The 16,755-nt window shown below is 35.1% G+C and overlaps 1 protein-coding gene across 1 annotated transcript in view; it reads left to right on the top strand.

Annotated features, from left to right (window-relative positions):
- The window catches only part of ACAD11 (acyl-CoA dehydrogenase family member 11), a 91,450-nt gene that overhangs the window by 41,926 nt on the left and 32,769 nt on the right, over positions 1-16,755 (top strand). The window contains exons 9-13 of the mRNA XM_087712951.1: positions 681-807; positions 1,167-1,244; positions 3,205-3,343; positions 3,444-3,551; positions 5,145-5,243. Coding sequence (XP_087569077.1) covers positions 681-807; positions 1,167-1,244; positions 3,205-3,343; positions 3,444-3,551; positions 5,145-5,243 — 551 coding nt within the window. The remainder of the gene's footprint in view (positions 1-680; positions 808-1,166; positions 1,245-3,204; positions 3,344-3,443; positions 3,552-5,144; positions 5,244-16,755) is intronic.

Here is a 16,755-nt window from a genome sequence, read left to right as displayed (position 1 = left end):
GGAGTTCAGGGAGCAAAAGATCCAGGTTATTAGTCCAGGACACCAAAAGGAATGCAAGGACTCTTGGCAAGTTCAAACATCAGCACACAACACTTCAGGAACTCAGCATTTTTCCCCAACAAATTCCCCTCTCCACAGCGTCTCCGTAAATCTCATTCCCCAGGTGTGCCTGGTGAAGATGGATGGGGCACTCACCTCATGAGTAGTCTGCGCTGATCATGCCTTCTCTGCACTGTCCAAGCCCTTGCATCAGAAGGGAATGGTTCTTGCTCCTTGTCTGAGGTCTGTCTCTCCTATTCCTCCTGCCTCTGTTCCTTCCTGCCTACAGGCCTTACTAATTCCTAAAAGCCTTGCCTGGACTGACTGCCCTTCCCCAGTTTCATCCAAGGCCAACAGAGCTGCCCTCTCATTTGCTGTCAGTTCTTGTGCCAGCTCATCTTCAGATCTGCAGATTCAGATTCCAACAGGGGCATGGCAGTGTCCTACTATCTTGTATCTCTGTTTTGTAGTCCAGATCAGGTAGCCTATCTGAGATGCAAATCTGCCCTTTCTTTAACACACTTGTAGAACACATTGACATATCAATGTATTGATTTATTAGGTTTTATTATTTTTACAAATAACTGAAGGTAGCCCACATACCTAATACTCCCTCTTGGTCCTATATTGCTTTTTTCTAGAATAAGTTTCAGCACTGGCACACCTCCTTGCAATTCTGGAGAATTATTCCAGCAGTCCACAGAGGGGAAGAAAATCCTTCAGAAAGTGAAGGATTTCATGAAAAAGCATGTTTTTCTAGCTGAAAAAGTAAGTTGTACCATGAATAGTTATTAAAGCAGGACCAAATCAGCATCATCTTGGGCCTTGCAAACTTCTTGGAAGTGCCATTTAATTTACCACAAGGCCAAGAGTAGCCATGTGATCGATTTTGTAAAGTTCAATTCTCTAAGGCAATGACAAACACCAATTCTGTGTCTTCATAAGTATACAGGTCAAAGGTACAGATAAGGAAACATGAAAGTCCTAATTCCAATTTAAAATCATAACTTGTTTTGTCTATGAGATCCAAGGTCTGGCAGGAGATTAATCAATACTTTCAATTACAGCCTTCAGATGGGTTGGCTTGAGAATGATTATTTGTACATTATTTTATATATACCCTCTAGGAAATAGTTGAGTATTACGCCAGAAAGAAAAATTCACCAGATATATGGAGAAAACCTGGTGTCATGGAGAGACTCAAGGTACTCTTTTTTTCTGTCCATGGTATACTGTAAAAGAATGATCTTATATCAGAGCTGTAAAACTCAATTTCATTGAGGGCTACATTAGGGTTCTGTTTGACCTTGAGGGGCCAGGGTAGGTGTAGCCAGAGTCGGTGTGGACAATTTGATTTCACTGGTGTTGGGGGCGCCTGTGGAGGCCCAAGCACTCTGCCAGCAAAAATGGGCTTCCAAGCTCCATTTTCGCTGCAATGGCCTCCTGCAATCCTCTGCCAGCTAAAATGGAGCTTGGGATGACCACATGCAGTCCTCCCGAGCTCTGTTTTCACTGGCAGAGACACTGCAGGCCAGTCCTTTCTGTTTCCAGTGCGGCCCTGTGGGCCAGATCTAATCACCCTGTGGACTGGATCCAGCCCCGGGCCTTGAGTTTCTGTGCAAATATAATTTAAAACTTAATTTATAGTTTTCATTCCAGTGAAAGTTATACCTTACGGAGTGAATGGACTTTATAAGTTTAATCTACAAGAGAGCCATTTTGGCATAATGGTTTGAGGCACCAGGCTAGAAACCAGAAAACCATGATTTTTAGTCTTGCCTTAGAAACAAAACCAGTTGTGTGACCTTGGGCCAGTCCCTCTCTCTCTGCCCTAGGAAGGAGACAATGGCAAGCCACTTTAAAAACTTTGTCAAGAAAAACTATAGGGACTCCAAGAAGTCAACATTGACTGTAAGATAGAGTTTATCTTTATTTTATATGTATATACAATACACTTCAGATAAAATAATATATTTTAAAATACTTTAACTCCAGCAATTTCATCTGTAAACAAACTAAAATTACATTTCACTCTGCTTTATTCTTTTATATTTGAGGCTGGCATAGTATTAATACAGCCTGATCTGGTTTCTATGTCACATTAAACCATTATATAGTTTGGTTTAAACTTAGTTTATTATATGGAGCCATTTATTAACTAAATAAGACATTGTAGCTTAGCACATTGTGTTAAAGTTGTAAAAGCATTTCTAGTGTATTTAGAATGAGATTGTCATTCTTATCATTCAATTAGATGGGACCTGGTTTTTGTTGTGTGAAATTAGTGACATTACCCTTAAATATAAATGTGGAAACATCCAAACAAATTGTGATTTTATTATTTATAGTTCACCTTGTTTCATCTGAAAATGACCTAAGATAGCTAACCATATGAATTTACAAGACCATATGCAGTAACATTTATTCCCAAAAAATTATTCTTGCAGGAAGTGCAACAGCTTATTTATTTTTAAGAAAAGTTTAGAAATCATAGACATTGAAAATTTAATAAGCCCATGAAGAGTAGAGATTGATACAAAGGTATCTGGGTAAGATTAATATACATTTGATTTGATTTATCATCTTTTCACTTACAATTTGAAAATGACAACAATTTTTAATGTAAAAGGCATATACATAACAAGTAAATTTAAAATTGAGTCAGTAAAAGCAGAAATATAAGGAATCCATTTCAGAATCGAATAGCTTGGCTGAATGGCAATAGCAGTGTTTGCTAAGAGTGGAAAATATTTCTGTTATGCTTTTTAATATTCTAAAATAAATTTTGCTTTGCCTTATTTTCCATTTTTATTTGTTCATGCTAAAATTCTGCATATATATATGAGAAATATTCTCATATTTATTTTTCATATTCTCATATGAAATATTCATTTCTCTCATTCTCTTGTATTCTTAAGTACATTTTAGTGTAACAATTGCAAAATCTGGAAAATTGTGAAAACATCAGGAGCTGGAATTCATGAACTTGTATTCATCCTATGTAAATTAGGAAGGTTTGTGTGAATACTGGAGACCAGTGAAATTCTTTCCTATTTGTCTACCAATAAAAATATATTGGAGAATCATAATTCTTGCTGCTACGCAGGGCCAGATTGAATAGACCTATTGTTGAATTACTTGCATCCATTTTTCTCTTTTGAACAGAAAAAGGCCAAAGCAGAAGGCCTCTGGAATCTTTTCCTGCCAGCTGTTAGTGGTCTTAGTCAGTTAGACTATGCACTAATAGCAGAAGAGACTGGGAAGTGCTTCTTTGCTCCTGAAGTATTCAATTGTCATGCACCAGGTGAGGGACTATCTAACTGCCTTGTCAGAATTTTTATCACACTTATATTGTATACTGGATAAAATAGGAGGGGTGTTTCAATGTTTCTTCTGTTTTCCAGACACAGGAAATATGGAGGTTCTATACTTATATGGGACAGAAGAACAGAAGAAACAATGGCTGGAGCCTCTTCTGGAAGGAAACATTAATTCTTGTTTTTGCATGACAGGTAATTGTTTCATATTTTAGACATGAAAACGTTCATTTGTAGCAGAAAGAAAATTTCATTGTAAAAAAATTGGGTTGAATCCGGCATCTTAGAAATTTTTCAATTTCTTCTGTGTAATTTAGCCAGGACTAATTTATAAAATCAGCAAGGTTACAGTATATTTAATTTAATCTGAATATAGCACTGTATTTTCCAACAGTAAAACAGAATTAACTCCCAACTCACTCTAAAATGCATTCTCAGCTAATTATTACTATGTATTAGGAGACTGGAGAATCCCCCCCCCTTTTTTTTTTCATTTTAACTTCTCTTCCCCTCATCTGTTATATCCAGATAGTTTTCCAGGTTTAATGCAAAGTACTGGTCATTGTAAAAATACTATATAGGGTTAGGATTGTATCTTTAGAACCATCATTTCCTAACTGTTCCCACCCATCCTACTCAGATGACTAGGGAAACTTGTTAAGAGACACTATTTATCAAGAATGATGAAAAAAGGAAAACTGATGGCAGACATTCTCTGTCATAGCTCCATCCCTGAGGAGTAGCTTTCGCTTGAAGAAAAGGATTTCACCCACCATCGTAATGATGGCTTTGGAATTGATTATGGCTTGTAAAGCACTTTAGCTTTCATAAAAACATTAGTATAACCCTCCTGGTTACATGACCAGATTTCCAGGTCTTGGCAACCTATTTGCATTTACAACTAGTTGCCAAGAGTCCTACAATCATGTGATTGTCATTTGCAATTTAATTTAATCAATTTAATCAATTAATTTTCTCATTTTCCTGATAGGGCAATCCTGAGCAACTTACATAACATAAAAGAATAAATAGAAAAGCAATCAAAACATTAAAAATTTAAAACTCTGGAAAAGCTATCTTCTCAGCTGGCTTCCAGGTCAACAGGGAGGCCAACAAGAAAGATTGTGAGAGGACGGAATGTTGGATTTGAGGTCTGCTCCCTCAGTGGAAATCCTCTTGCATGCTGGAAGAACAGACCTCAAATCTGGCAAAAATGCTAGTTAAAATTGGTATTCTGAGCTTTACAGAATGCTAGTCTTGCCTAACATTTCCTCTTCCCTTCTGAAAGCTTGTAAGGGCTCCAGAGTAGAGGGGGAAATGCTAGCATTTGCTAATGAGATGGGATCACTTTGCTCAATTATTGGGATTCTGGGCCCAATTATTGTCATACGCGAAGGACCACCTGCAGTATCCCATGTCAGCTAATAAATTCTAGCTTATTGCTCTTAATGATTAATTTAATTGCCAGTTGAATTGGAATATTAATTAATAATTGATTATGTAGAATGTTGAATTTGTATTGTAATTTATAGATAAGCTTTGTAATTATCTGAAATCCAATTAATGGGAGATATAATGATAGTAGACAGATCTTATCACTCACTCACACATTCTCTCGCTCATTTAGAGACGATAATGAGGCAAGAAAGTGAGGAGGGGAACCATTCCTTCCTTGGAAATTCATCTCTGATATCATGCCTAGCAATCCTTCTTGATGTCTAGAAAAATCTCTAAGATCTTTTCTGTTTGCTATTGCTTCAGTTTGCTAAATTCTGATGTTCGGTTTAGAACCTGATGTTGCATCATGTGATGCCACCAATATGAAATGTAACATTCAGAGAGATGGAGACAGCTACATAATCAATGGCAAAAAGTGGTGGAGCAGTGGTGAGTAAAAATGTTTCCTATAACGTAAAATTATAGTAGTGAGTTTTTGTATTAATGCATCTCTCTCATTAAATGGACTGGTATCTCTTGTTTTATTATATATGCATTTCCTTATATACTAATTCATTAATTGACTATTATTTATTTATTTATTTATTTATTTATTTATTTATTTATTTATTTATTTATTTATTTATTTATTTATTTATTTATTTATTTATTTATTTATTTATTTATTTATTTATTTATTTATTTATTTATTTATTTATTTAGCATATGGCATTCAATGTCAGGGAAATCTACAAATGCTAAACACAATGCAGTCCTGATAGCCTAAATTGCTAGTTCATTCTGTTTGGCACTTGTGTGCCTACTCTTGATGCACTGCAGGGGTGAATTAGCTTAAACAACTGTCTAGTGCACTCAAATTGCTGGTTCTTCTGGGCTTCTCTGCTGGTCTCACCTTGCCTCACCTCGTATTGTGTTGCCTTGCATCCAGCCAGGTCCAACACCAGCTTCTGCTCTCTGCACATGCAAATACAGCTAGGTTTTTTTCCACCGAAGAGCTGCCCATTTATTTATATGCAATATTGCATGCTTTCAAATTGCTGGGTGGGCAGAGGATGGGGAAAAAGAGGCAAGAGTTCACCCTGTCTTGTGGAGCCTGGCTTGAACTTCTGAATTGCAGACCATTTGTGGCCTGCAGTTCCAGCATCATTCATGCTGCACCATGCATCCCTGCATTGTCTAACTTATTGCTGGTCCAAAGATATGGGCTGAGCATGTGGTGATGTTTATGAATGAACTCAGCTCCTGTAAGAACATAGTCAACATCTACTCCTCCCCAATATCATTCTGTGGCTCTAGATTTTTCATCTACTTCACCATATGGTATTCTCTCAAATGCCCATATGTGTAATAACACTTTTTCTTAAGAGGATGAGATTACAGAAGTATCAAGGGCTGCTTTTGTAAATACCCACAATAGCAAAGCATTTAGTAGTATTCTAGTGCTATTGGTATACTGTATTGTTAGAGAAAAATTGAGAAAATATATTCCTATCTTAATTTATCAGGTGGATATTAGAATATTGTGATGTTAACAAGCTATTAGTGTTATAGACCTGTGAGAAAAATCCGCATTAAATTGATTGAAACTCCTGAATACATAGTGTTGTACTATGACTTCATGTATCTTTATGTAGGAATCTTGAGTGAATTAAAGGTTCATATAATCATTTACTTGTTCTTCATTAACACTTATTTGTTCATTAGGAATAAAATTGTAACATATTCTGAATTTTTCTTTTAAAAATATCTCAAGAATCTCAATTCCATATTTCTGTAACACATTTTTGAAAATTAATTGATTTGAAAGGATTTTTGTCTATAGAAGAGTGTTGTGGCTCGGCTGGAGCCTTTGGAGCTGTTATCAGACTCTGACAGCGAGGGGCCCTATGAGTCATGCTTGGAAGAGGAGGAGGGCTCTGGACAGAGGTCTGACTCCAAGCAGGGCTCAGAGAGACTAGCTGGTCCCCAGGTAATGACTGAGCCTTGGATCAGTGGGGGGGAAACAAGAGAGGCTGAGCAAGAACCCTCTTGTGAGTTATTTCGGGATGCACGTAGGAGAAGAGCTGACCGATGTAAGGCACAATTGAGGACTCACAGGAGGTGATTACACACAGCTGTTGCTCGTTAGAGTCTTCTCCTACAAATAAAAGGACTGATGGTGCCACGCCCTGATTGCAGAAGTCAACGTCGTTTGTTTGTTCAAGAATTCAGTTCCGTCCCTGTTCGAGTTAGTGTTTATGATTCAAAGAGACACTTGGATAAGTGATTTTGCTTTCTGAAAACTTGGTTTGCTGTAAGAGTTTTGTTTTTGCATTTGCTGTGTAACCTTTTTGCCAGAGACTTTATCTATGTTTATTTTGGGCTTGCAGCCAGCGTGAGCCGGGACTGATAAAGACTTTCTTTTACAAGCTTCGTGTGACTGTAGTTTTGGAACAGACTAAGTGGGGGCCAGAACAGAAGAGTGGTGCAATTTATGTGTTTCATTTCTTTAATGGTAATGCTTTCAGCAAATGCAAGTATCAGCAGGCTGTTACTGGTGAAATGCCCCAAAAATATTAATGATCAAGATTAGCTTACATAAGTTCTAAAAGAGAAAAACTGAGAGTGTCTCATTTATTTGCAATGCAATATCAATGTTTGTGATTATGTCCTTGATCAAGAATGGGTCATTCTATGAGTTAGAGAAAGGCAGTGTGCAATAAAAGCCATCTAAGGCTTTAAGGGTAGAAATAAGTGCAGGTATTTTTGGATTTATGACATTTGTTTAATGATAGTTCAAAGTTATGATGGCCCTCCAAAAGTTCACAATCTAAATTTGTACTTATTTTTTTTTTTTTTTTTTTCTACAAATACGTTGTGTGAACAGTGTGGAATCAGAATTACATTTTACTATAAATAAAACAATACAGTTAATATTCAACACAATTAACAATATTATAGACTTTTAGTGGTAATATACATATTTTGTTGAATTATAATCTTTCCTTAATTATTCAATATTTCAATATATTGACTTTTTGCCAATCTCCATATTCTTTTTTTAAAAAATTCAAGGTTTTTATTTTTTAATAAAAACCTGCACATATTATAGAAACAAAGTGTTTTCCAGGTCTTTTCTTTTATATCCTCTCATTTACATAATCCATTTTACACCATAATTCTTTCTCTTTCAGCCAAATTATTCTCTTCCATTATTTTTCATCTTTATACTTATTTTTCTTAGTACATAAATAATATCTTCAATTGCCCCTTCAAAGTTCACCAAATTATCATTTCATATTTTCTCCATTAGTCTGTTTTACTATAAACAACATATATCCTCTAATTCAATTTTAATATAGAGAGCATTTCAATTTCTTATCTACAATTAACAATATACTATAATTTCTTTATTTCTTTATTAGTTACATAATAATAAGAATTTTACTACTATTCCCTTTAGTGTACTCTTTTTTTCTTTCTTCTTTTAACCGTTTTCTCTTGGGCTCTCAAGAATTCCATTTTTAATAATTTTTCTTCTCCCCCTTTCTCCTAAGTTCTTTTTCTTTTTCCTATTTTTATGGTTATTGTGTCTTTTCTTCAGAGTATTTACTTTTATTATTCTAGTAATTTTCCCCAGAGTTTTCCCTGTTCTCCTCCCTCCCTTACCGTTTTGTGGTTTCTTTTTGGACGGATCTCCCCCTTTGTCTGCTTTTTCTTTGTTATTGTAATTCCCAGAGAAATCACCTATCTGCATTTTATTTTCAATTCTTCTTTCTTCCATATTGTCTTCCTGTTCATCATTTGTGCCCTCTTCTCCTATTTCTTGTTCTGTATGCTCTGTGTGATTTTTCTATCTTTTTTTCTTACCAATTAACATGTCACATACATTTTTCAGCATTCCAAATAATTCATCATACATCCAAATCTCTATAATACAAATTTAAGTCTTTTAACAGATTTTCTAAATTTTTGGGTTATACTATCTTTAATTACAAATTTAGGGTCTTCCAAATTATATTGCTCAATTTTAGCATTAGTTCAGTCCAATCCAAGTTGAAGGTTTTTTCTCTTCCACAGCTATAAACAGTTGCATCCAAACAATGTTACAAAAACAGATACTCCTTAGCCATTCTCACAGTTTCAAAGTATCTTTTCCTGTAGCCAAGGTCACACTTCTTCTTTCTTTCACTAGCTGGTATAGCACTTTCTGTTCGCTGGTAAATGGATCTTTCCAATCTGCAATCCAACAGAACAGCTGACTGTCAATAGCTGTCAAAAGTGCTTTAATCCACATAAAATAAAATAAAATAAAATAAGGAGAAAAGGGACTTCCCCCTGGGCTCTTCCTTTTTGTTATTTAATTTCTTTACTTCCAAACTGCAGAAGACAAAATCCTCTGAGGCTTTGGTATTTTAACCTCCACTACCTCCTTTTTCTTCCCCGAAAGCCAGTTAACCGCTAATTCCATTCCGGTACCCTTTTTAAGATCAAAATCAGATTTCTTTTTAACTTGTGAGTTGCCCAATCAATCACCCAGTTTCAACACTCTGTTCCAACACTGCTCCACCACAAATAGCTTAGTCTGGATGCCCGAGCTTTGTACTGGTCATTTAGTTATGGCTGCTGCCAGTTTGAAGAGCTTTTCTCTGGCCTTTCTCTTGGTTGTCTGAGACGTCCCTTTTTCTTTCCCATCCCTCCAGGATGGTTCCGGTCCAAAGACCTCCCAATAGCAGTAGAACTAGATTTTTGCAGGGCTCAGTAGAGCCTGTTATTTTTCCAACCGGTCTCGCCACGATGCTTCCAGTCAAGATCCTACAATCTCCATATTCTTTTGTGTAAAACGTTTTTTATTTTTCCTTTCAAATTCATTCTTAGATACACATTCTTATAATTGTATTTAACATTTGTCAATTCATATTATTTTTCTGTATATTTACATTTTGATATTTTCTTATTTCCCCTCCCCCTCATTTAATTGTGTCATTTGAGATATTTATTTCATGTTTTGTTCCTTTTTTTCTATTTATATCTTTTTTCGAGCCACTCATAAAATCGCCCCCATGTCCTGTAGTACACTGATTCCTCTTTGTCCTTTATTCTCAGTGTCAAGCTGTTCATTTCTGCACAGTCTAATGTCTTCTTTATTACCTCACCTTCCGATGGGATTTTGTCTGCTTTCCAATTTTGTGCAAATGCAATTCTAGCTGCTATTATTATTTGTACAATCAAATATGAATTTTCTTTATTATATTTCTCTGGTGGAATACTCAATAAAAATATCTCTGGTTTAAACTCTACAGGTTTATGTGTCATTTTCTCAAACCATGTTTGTATTTTAATAGCTTTTTGCGTCCCTACACATCCACCACATATGATAATATGTTCCTGACATTTCCAACATTTACCTGATTTATCCTTTAAAAAATTTCTAATCTTTCAGGTGTCATGTGCCATCTATAAAACATTTTACATAAATTCTCCTTGTATGCTGTCGCCATTGTCAATTTATAATTCCTTTCTCATAGTTGTTGTCATTTTTCTATTCTATTGTATATCCAAAGTTTTTGCCCATCTTATCATTGTTTCTTTAACCTCTTTTTCTTCTAATTTTATTCTAAGTAGATAACTGCACAGTTTTTAATCATTTTTTCATCTATTCCCATGAGTATCCTAATTCTGAATTTTCCATATTAAAACCATACTTGTTAGCATCTTTCTCATATCTTGTTTGTATTTGCATTTGTTTAAACCATCCTATATGTATCCCTTGTTCTTCTAATTCTTTCTTCTGTTTAATTCTCCCTTTGATGTTAGTATATCTTTGTACCTAATAACCTTTTTCATACTACTAATATTCGGATGTGTCAAAGCTTCCACCATTGAAAGCCATATCGGTACTTCCATATAGTGCTTTTCTTTTACGTTTTCCCATACTGCGTATAAACCATTTCTTATATAATGTCTCTGAAAATAACCATGAATTCTATTTTTCCCATACCAGAAAAATGCGTGCCAACTCAGTTGCATATCGTGTCCCTCGAAGAATACTAACCTTGCATTTCTTAATAATATCCTTTCTTTTATCCACGTTAGAGCTCAATTTGGTACACCAAATCCACCTCTAATCCTTGAATCTTGTAACATTCTTACATTAATTCTTGCTTTCTTTCCTTGCCAAATATATTTCCCTATTATTATATTTAGTTTTTTGAAGTACTTTTTTCCCATTTTTATCGGTATTATTTTAAATAAAAGTAATATTCTTGGTAATATATTTATCTTAATTTCCGCTATTCTGTAAGTTGTAAGTTTTTACATTTCTCTATATCAATTTGATTTCTTAGTTTATAATAATTATTTTCCTTAATAGTTATGCATCTTGAAGTAGCTGTATTCCCAAATATTTCATTTTTTACTATTTGAATATCTAACTTATCTATTATTTCTCTTTTCTGTTTTTCTGTTATGTTTTTCACTAAAAAAAAAATGTTTTATCTTTATTACTTTTCAATCCTGCCACTCCTCCATACTCTTCTATTTGCTCTAGTAGTTTTGGACCTTCTATTGGATCTTCAATAATAAATACCAAGTCATCTGCAAGTGCTTGCAGTTTATCTTCTTCTTTTTTAACTTTCATTCCTTTTATATCTTTATCTTGCCTTAACTTTCTGTTCAAAACTTCTACTGTCAATATGAATAATAGTGGAGATAGCGGGCACCCTTGCCTAGTCCCTTTTCTAATCGGCACCTTTTCTGTCATATCTCCATTTACCATCACCTAGCCTGCTGTTCTTTATAAATAGTTTTAACTATATTTACGAAGCCTTCCCCAAAATCCATCATTTGCAGTTGCATTATCATATATTGCCAATTTACATTATCAAAAGCTTTCTGTGCATCCAAAAATAACAACACCATTTGTTTCCTGGAATGTACTTCATAATATTCTAATGCATTCAATATAATTCGCATATTGTCTCCAATTTGTCTCTTGGGAAAAAACCATTTTGATTTGAGTGCATACATTCACTTAACAAACTTTTGAGTCTTTCTGCCATTATTGATACAAAGATTTTATAATCCATGTTTAATAAAAAAATTGGTCTATAGTTCTTTATTTGCTGCAAGTCTGTTTCTTCTTCTTACCATTGTTTGTTTTATTTTCATTTTCATTTTACAATCACTTGTATACTGTGCGATTAAACACAACTCATCTTATATTCCACCATAGGAAACCAACATAACACTTCATCCTCCATACACCCTTTCTTCTCCCCCTCCAACTTTCATTTCTCCCCTCCAACATTCCCCTCTTCTACTTCCCCTCCCCCTCTAACATGCCTCTCTCCCCTTTCCCCCATCTCACTCTCCTTACATTCCCCTCTCACTCCCTCTCTACTCCTCCCTCTTCTTTCCCTCTACTCCTTACTTCGGTGTATTTCTACTATTCATTAATCTATTTGATTTGTATTTTATACTAACATTAAAAGAAAAAAAAAGGAAGAAAAAAAAAAGAAAATAAAAGGAAAAGAAAAAAAGAAAAGAAAAAGGAGCAACAGTATACAGGTGCATTCTTATTGTTTTGAAAATTGAAACTATGTTTCCCCCCTCCCCCCCTTCCCCCTGTAATCCCCCCTCCCTATCCCCCTTTGACTTCCCAGATCCCATACCCGGTATAGCTTTTTATCAAACACAATCTAGAATATAATAAAACCAAGTAAGTTAAAAATTAAAAGATAAAAAAACAAGAAGAAAATTAAAAAAAAATAAATGAGAAAAATCAATAAATTCTTTTCATTGAACTCAGCTTCCCATCATTATTAAGACTTAAACAATGTACATCATTCCTGATCACAATTAATTAATTACTTGCAGGATTTCAAACTCTATTGAAACCAAATAAATTATCCAAATAGAGTTCTACTCTAGCTATGGACCTTATCTCTTTATCTAAATATCTGTCTATTTCCAAACCTTTAATTTGTCCCTTTTATACCTCCTTCTCTATAACAGTGTTTCTCAACCTTGTCAACTTGAAGATGTCTGGACTTCAACTCCCAGAATTCCCCAGCCAGCATTCGCTGGCTGGGGAATTCTGGGAGTTGAAGTCCAGACATCTTCAAGTTGACAAGGTTGAGAAACACTGCTCTATAAAGCAATTTAAACACATCTCAAATTCTTCTCTCGGTTTCTTTTTCTAACTCTTCGTCCTGCCTCTACCCGTGTCCATATACATACATATACACATATATATGTACATACACACACATATACATACACATAGATATATTTTATCTTCATTCATACTCCTCTCATATTTGCTCCGCCTTCCTGCAAACTCCCCGGGTATATCCTTCCAGTCATTATATTCAAATAACAGTTTATACAAAAATCAGTTTACTTTCTGTCTCAAAGTAAAGCTCTAATTCAACCTTCACTACCCTCCCATCTACACCACACCTCCCAACTCCATTCAACCTGTACCCCAATCCAGGAACACCACAGTTTCCGCCCTCCTCACCCTGGAAAATAAGTCATCAACAGCTTATATAAAAATTCAGAGTTATCCACCAAATCTTTTTTAAGTCCCATACAAAATATCTTCTAAGGAGAACAGCGTCAGTTCTTTCAACCTTAATGTCTCTTCATCGATGTACAACTAAACCAATTTTATGCAAAACAAAAGTCACAAAGTATTGTTCAAATTGAAAATAAGGCAAATATTTTAAATCAGTTGATTTGATATAATTTCCTTGCAAAAAAATTATATCATTTTTATGCTATTTAATATAGTAAGATGTTTACTTTCACTTTTATAATGGCTTCATGAATATCTCCTTATTCAATGGCTGGTGTTCATAAATGTTGCTGCGATCCGCTTTATTTTCAATTCGTCTGGGAACACGGCTGGATCCTTGTTTGATCTTCTGCTTTTCCGGAAGGGGAAGGCGATACTTTCTGTCTTGTAATGGTGTATTTTGTTGTTTCTCTTCTCCTTCTCTTTGTTTTTCTTCAAGTCCAGGTGATTCAAGGTGTCCCGCCTTTAGGATCTCATAATAAAAATCTCGGGCTTCCCAGAACTTAGGTGATATTTTTGGTCATCAAATGTAACTATAATACCAGATGGCACATCCCATCTATACTGTATCTGACGGTTTCTGAGTTCTTTAGTTAAAAAAAGCATAGTCTCTCCTAGCTCTCAACATTTGAAGTGGTATTGCTTTAAAAACAGTCAAGTCCTGTCCATCAATTCGCAGCCTGGTATTATAAAACTCTTGTAATATCGCCTTTCTGGATTCTCTTGTAGCAAAATATATAATTATATCTCTCGGAAGCTGTCTCTGTTTTGCTGCCCATGAATTCTGGCAGTAAATTTTTTGAATCTGCCCATCAAAGTTGAGTCCCGGACTTCCCACCAAGCGACTGAAAGCTTCTGAAAAAGTCTGTTTCAAGTTCTCCTGTTGCTTTTCACGTAGTCCCCTAACTCTTAAAGCCAGCTCCATCTTTTTATAATTTGTCATAACCAGTTGTTTTTCTGCATTTTCAACTTCCTGTTGTAACACCTCAATTTTAGATATCAGGTTAGAATTAGTTTGCTCCAGGAGTTCCAGCTTATCTTCAATTCCAGCAACATAGTCTGTCATCACAGTCATAACTCCCATGACATCCTGTCTTGTTTGGGCAATCTTAGCATCAAGCTTGCCATATAAATCTGTAACAAATTGCTTCATCTCCTCTCTAAATTCATTGAGAGTTTCAAAAAGAAATTCTTTCGTTAGCACTTCTCCAGTAGGGGGCGTGGAAGATAAGAGCTGCGGCTTTGCAACAAAAGCCTGCGATGTAAGAGAGCGTCTGGGCTGCTTCGATTTCGGTGCCATGATAAAAAGAAAACAAACAGAATCTTTACTCACATTAATTTGAGATAAGGTAATTTCAGCAAACCCCTGGCAGTTAATAAAAGGAAATCATCGAAAGAACGGGGCTAATTGATTTGTAAAGAGTTATATCCTTAGTTCTGTCCAGGAAGCTGAAGATATATCATTATAAAAAATGCGGAAGCTATAAATTCGCCATTAAAAAAAAAAAAATTAAACAAAGGAGTCTTTGGTAAAATTGAAGCTGGTATTTTAAATAGAGAATAAAAAAGTTCACCAGTATGGTCGCTGCTCAGATTGTTCTTTAACAAGTTAATTGCAAAATCTTGTACTGAGGGGGGGGGGGTAACTCGCCTTGAGCTGAAAAAAGACAGCTGAGAAGCTTTGGCCGGAGTAAATGACTCAGCTTTCGTTGAATCACTCTCTTTCGTTCACAGCCAAAAGATAAAAAGGCTGTGAACTGCAAAAAGGACTCTAACTAGCTGGGGTCCCTCCCTACTTTTTCCTTGCCTGGAAAAAGAGATATCTAAGATCTTAAATAGATATACGAACCAAAACTCTGAGGGCAGCTTCGTTAAGCTACCGTCGGCGGCAAGCACATCCCCCCGGAAGCTCCGCAAGTCTGTTTCTTCTTTTGGGATAAGAGTTTTATAGGCCTCCAACGAAGAATCCGGTTTTTTTGCTTCAGCTCATTGAATATTTCTAGCATGATGTTGCTTAGCACATCTTGTAGTAAAATTTTTAGTTTTGTAAAATTCCGCTGGTAATCCATCCGGGCCTGGTAGTTTCCCTTTTTTGGGGTGGTGGTGTCTTTTTATTGCTTCTATTACTTCCATCATTGTTATTCTCTCTTCTAGTGCCTTTTTAAATTTTTCTGGAATCTTAGATATTTCCACCTTCTTTAGATACTGTTTTAACTTTTCCTCTGCCACTGTGTCTTGTTGGTATAGTTCCTTATAATATTTTTCTACTATTCTTTCCTTTTCTTCCTTTTGATAACAAATAGTCCCTTCTTGGTATGATAATTGATTTATGAATTTTTTCCCTATCTCATTTTTCATCTTGTACGCCAACCATTGTCCTGGTTTATTTGTGTTTTCAAAGAAATTTTGTCTTGTGGCTTTTACTTTATTTGCCACTTCTTCATTTTCCATTAAATTAAATTGATGTTTTTCTAGGTCCATCAAATTTTTAATTTTAGCATTTTGTGGGTTTCTTTGTAGTTCTATTTCCAGTCTCCTGTGTTCCTCTTATATCTTGTTTCATATTTGTCTGTTTTGTTTGTTTCTTTTTTCTAGATAAGTCATTACTAGTCCTCTAGTATATGCCTTGCTTGTATTCCACACATTCTGTAGGATGTGTCCTACTTCTTATTCTCTTTGAAAAAAAATTTCAATTCTTTTTCCATATATTGCTGAAATTCTTTTTCATTTAATAGATTTTGATTTAATGTCCATCTCATTTTTTTTTCTCTGACCTTTCCTGTCATTATTATTGGATTGTGGTCTGCCCATATACTTGTCTATATCAATCTTTTGTGTTTTAGCAATTAGATCTATTGTTGTCCAAATCATATCTACTCTTGACCACGACATGTGTCTATTTGAGTAAAATGTATATTGTTTCTCTCAAGTGTCTTCTTCTCCATACATCTTGTAGATTTAATTCCTCCATCATTGTAAAGAATGTTTTAGGCAGTATTCTCCTTAACTTCTTATTCAACTTTGCAGTTTTATAATCCAACTCATTATTTACTATCGCATTAAAATCCCCTAATATACATATTTCTTCGTATTCATATTCTATTATCTTTTTGTGGAGTTTCCATAGAATTCTTCTTGATTGTCATTTGGCGCATATATTGCCACCATCAATATTTTTTGTTATTCATCATTATTTCCACTATCCTTCTTCATCTTCAAATATTTGCTTTGATTGTATTGACTTTTTGATATACAATGCCACACCTTTTATGCTTTGATCAGCAAGTGAGATTGAGAGAATTTTGAGATTTGTTTTATTTATATGCCACCCTATTCCCTACAGGGACTCAGGGCGGCGAACAACTCAAGCAGGAAAGGGAA

This window comes from Thamnophis sirtalis, unplaced genomic scaffold (genome assembly GCF_051295495.1).
Source record: "Thamnophis sirtalis isolate CommonGarterSnake01/CBP01778 unplaced genomic scaffold, rThaSir2_p1.2 scaffold_4, whole genome shotgun sequence".
Taxonomy (NCBI): Eukaryota; Metazoa; Chordata; class Lepidosauria; order Squamata; family Natricidae; genus Thamnophis; species Thamnophis sirtalis.
Note: the sequence above shows the minus strand (reverse complement) of the source record. Positions and strands in the feature narration are given on the sequence as shown.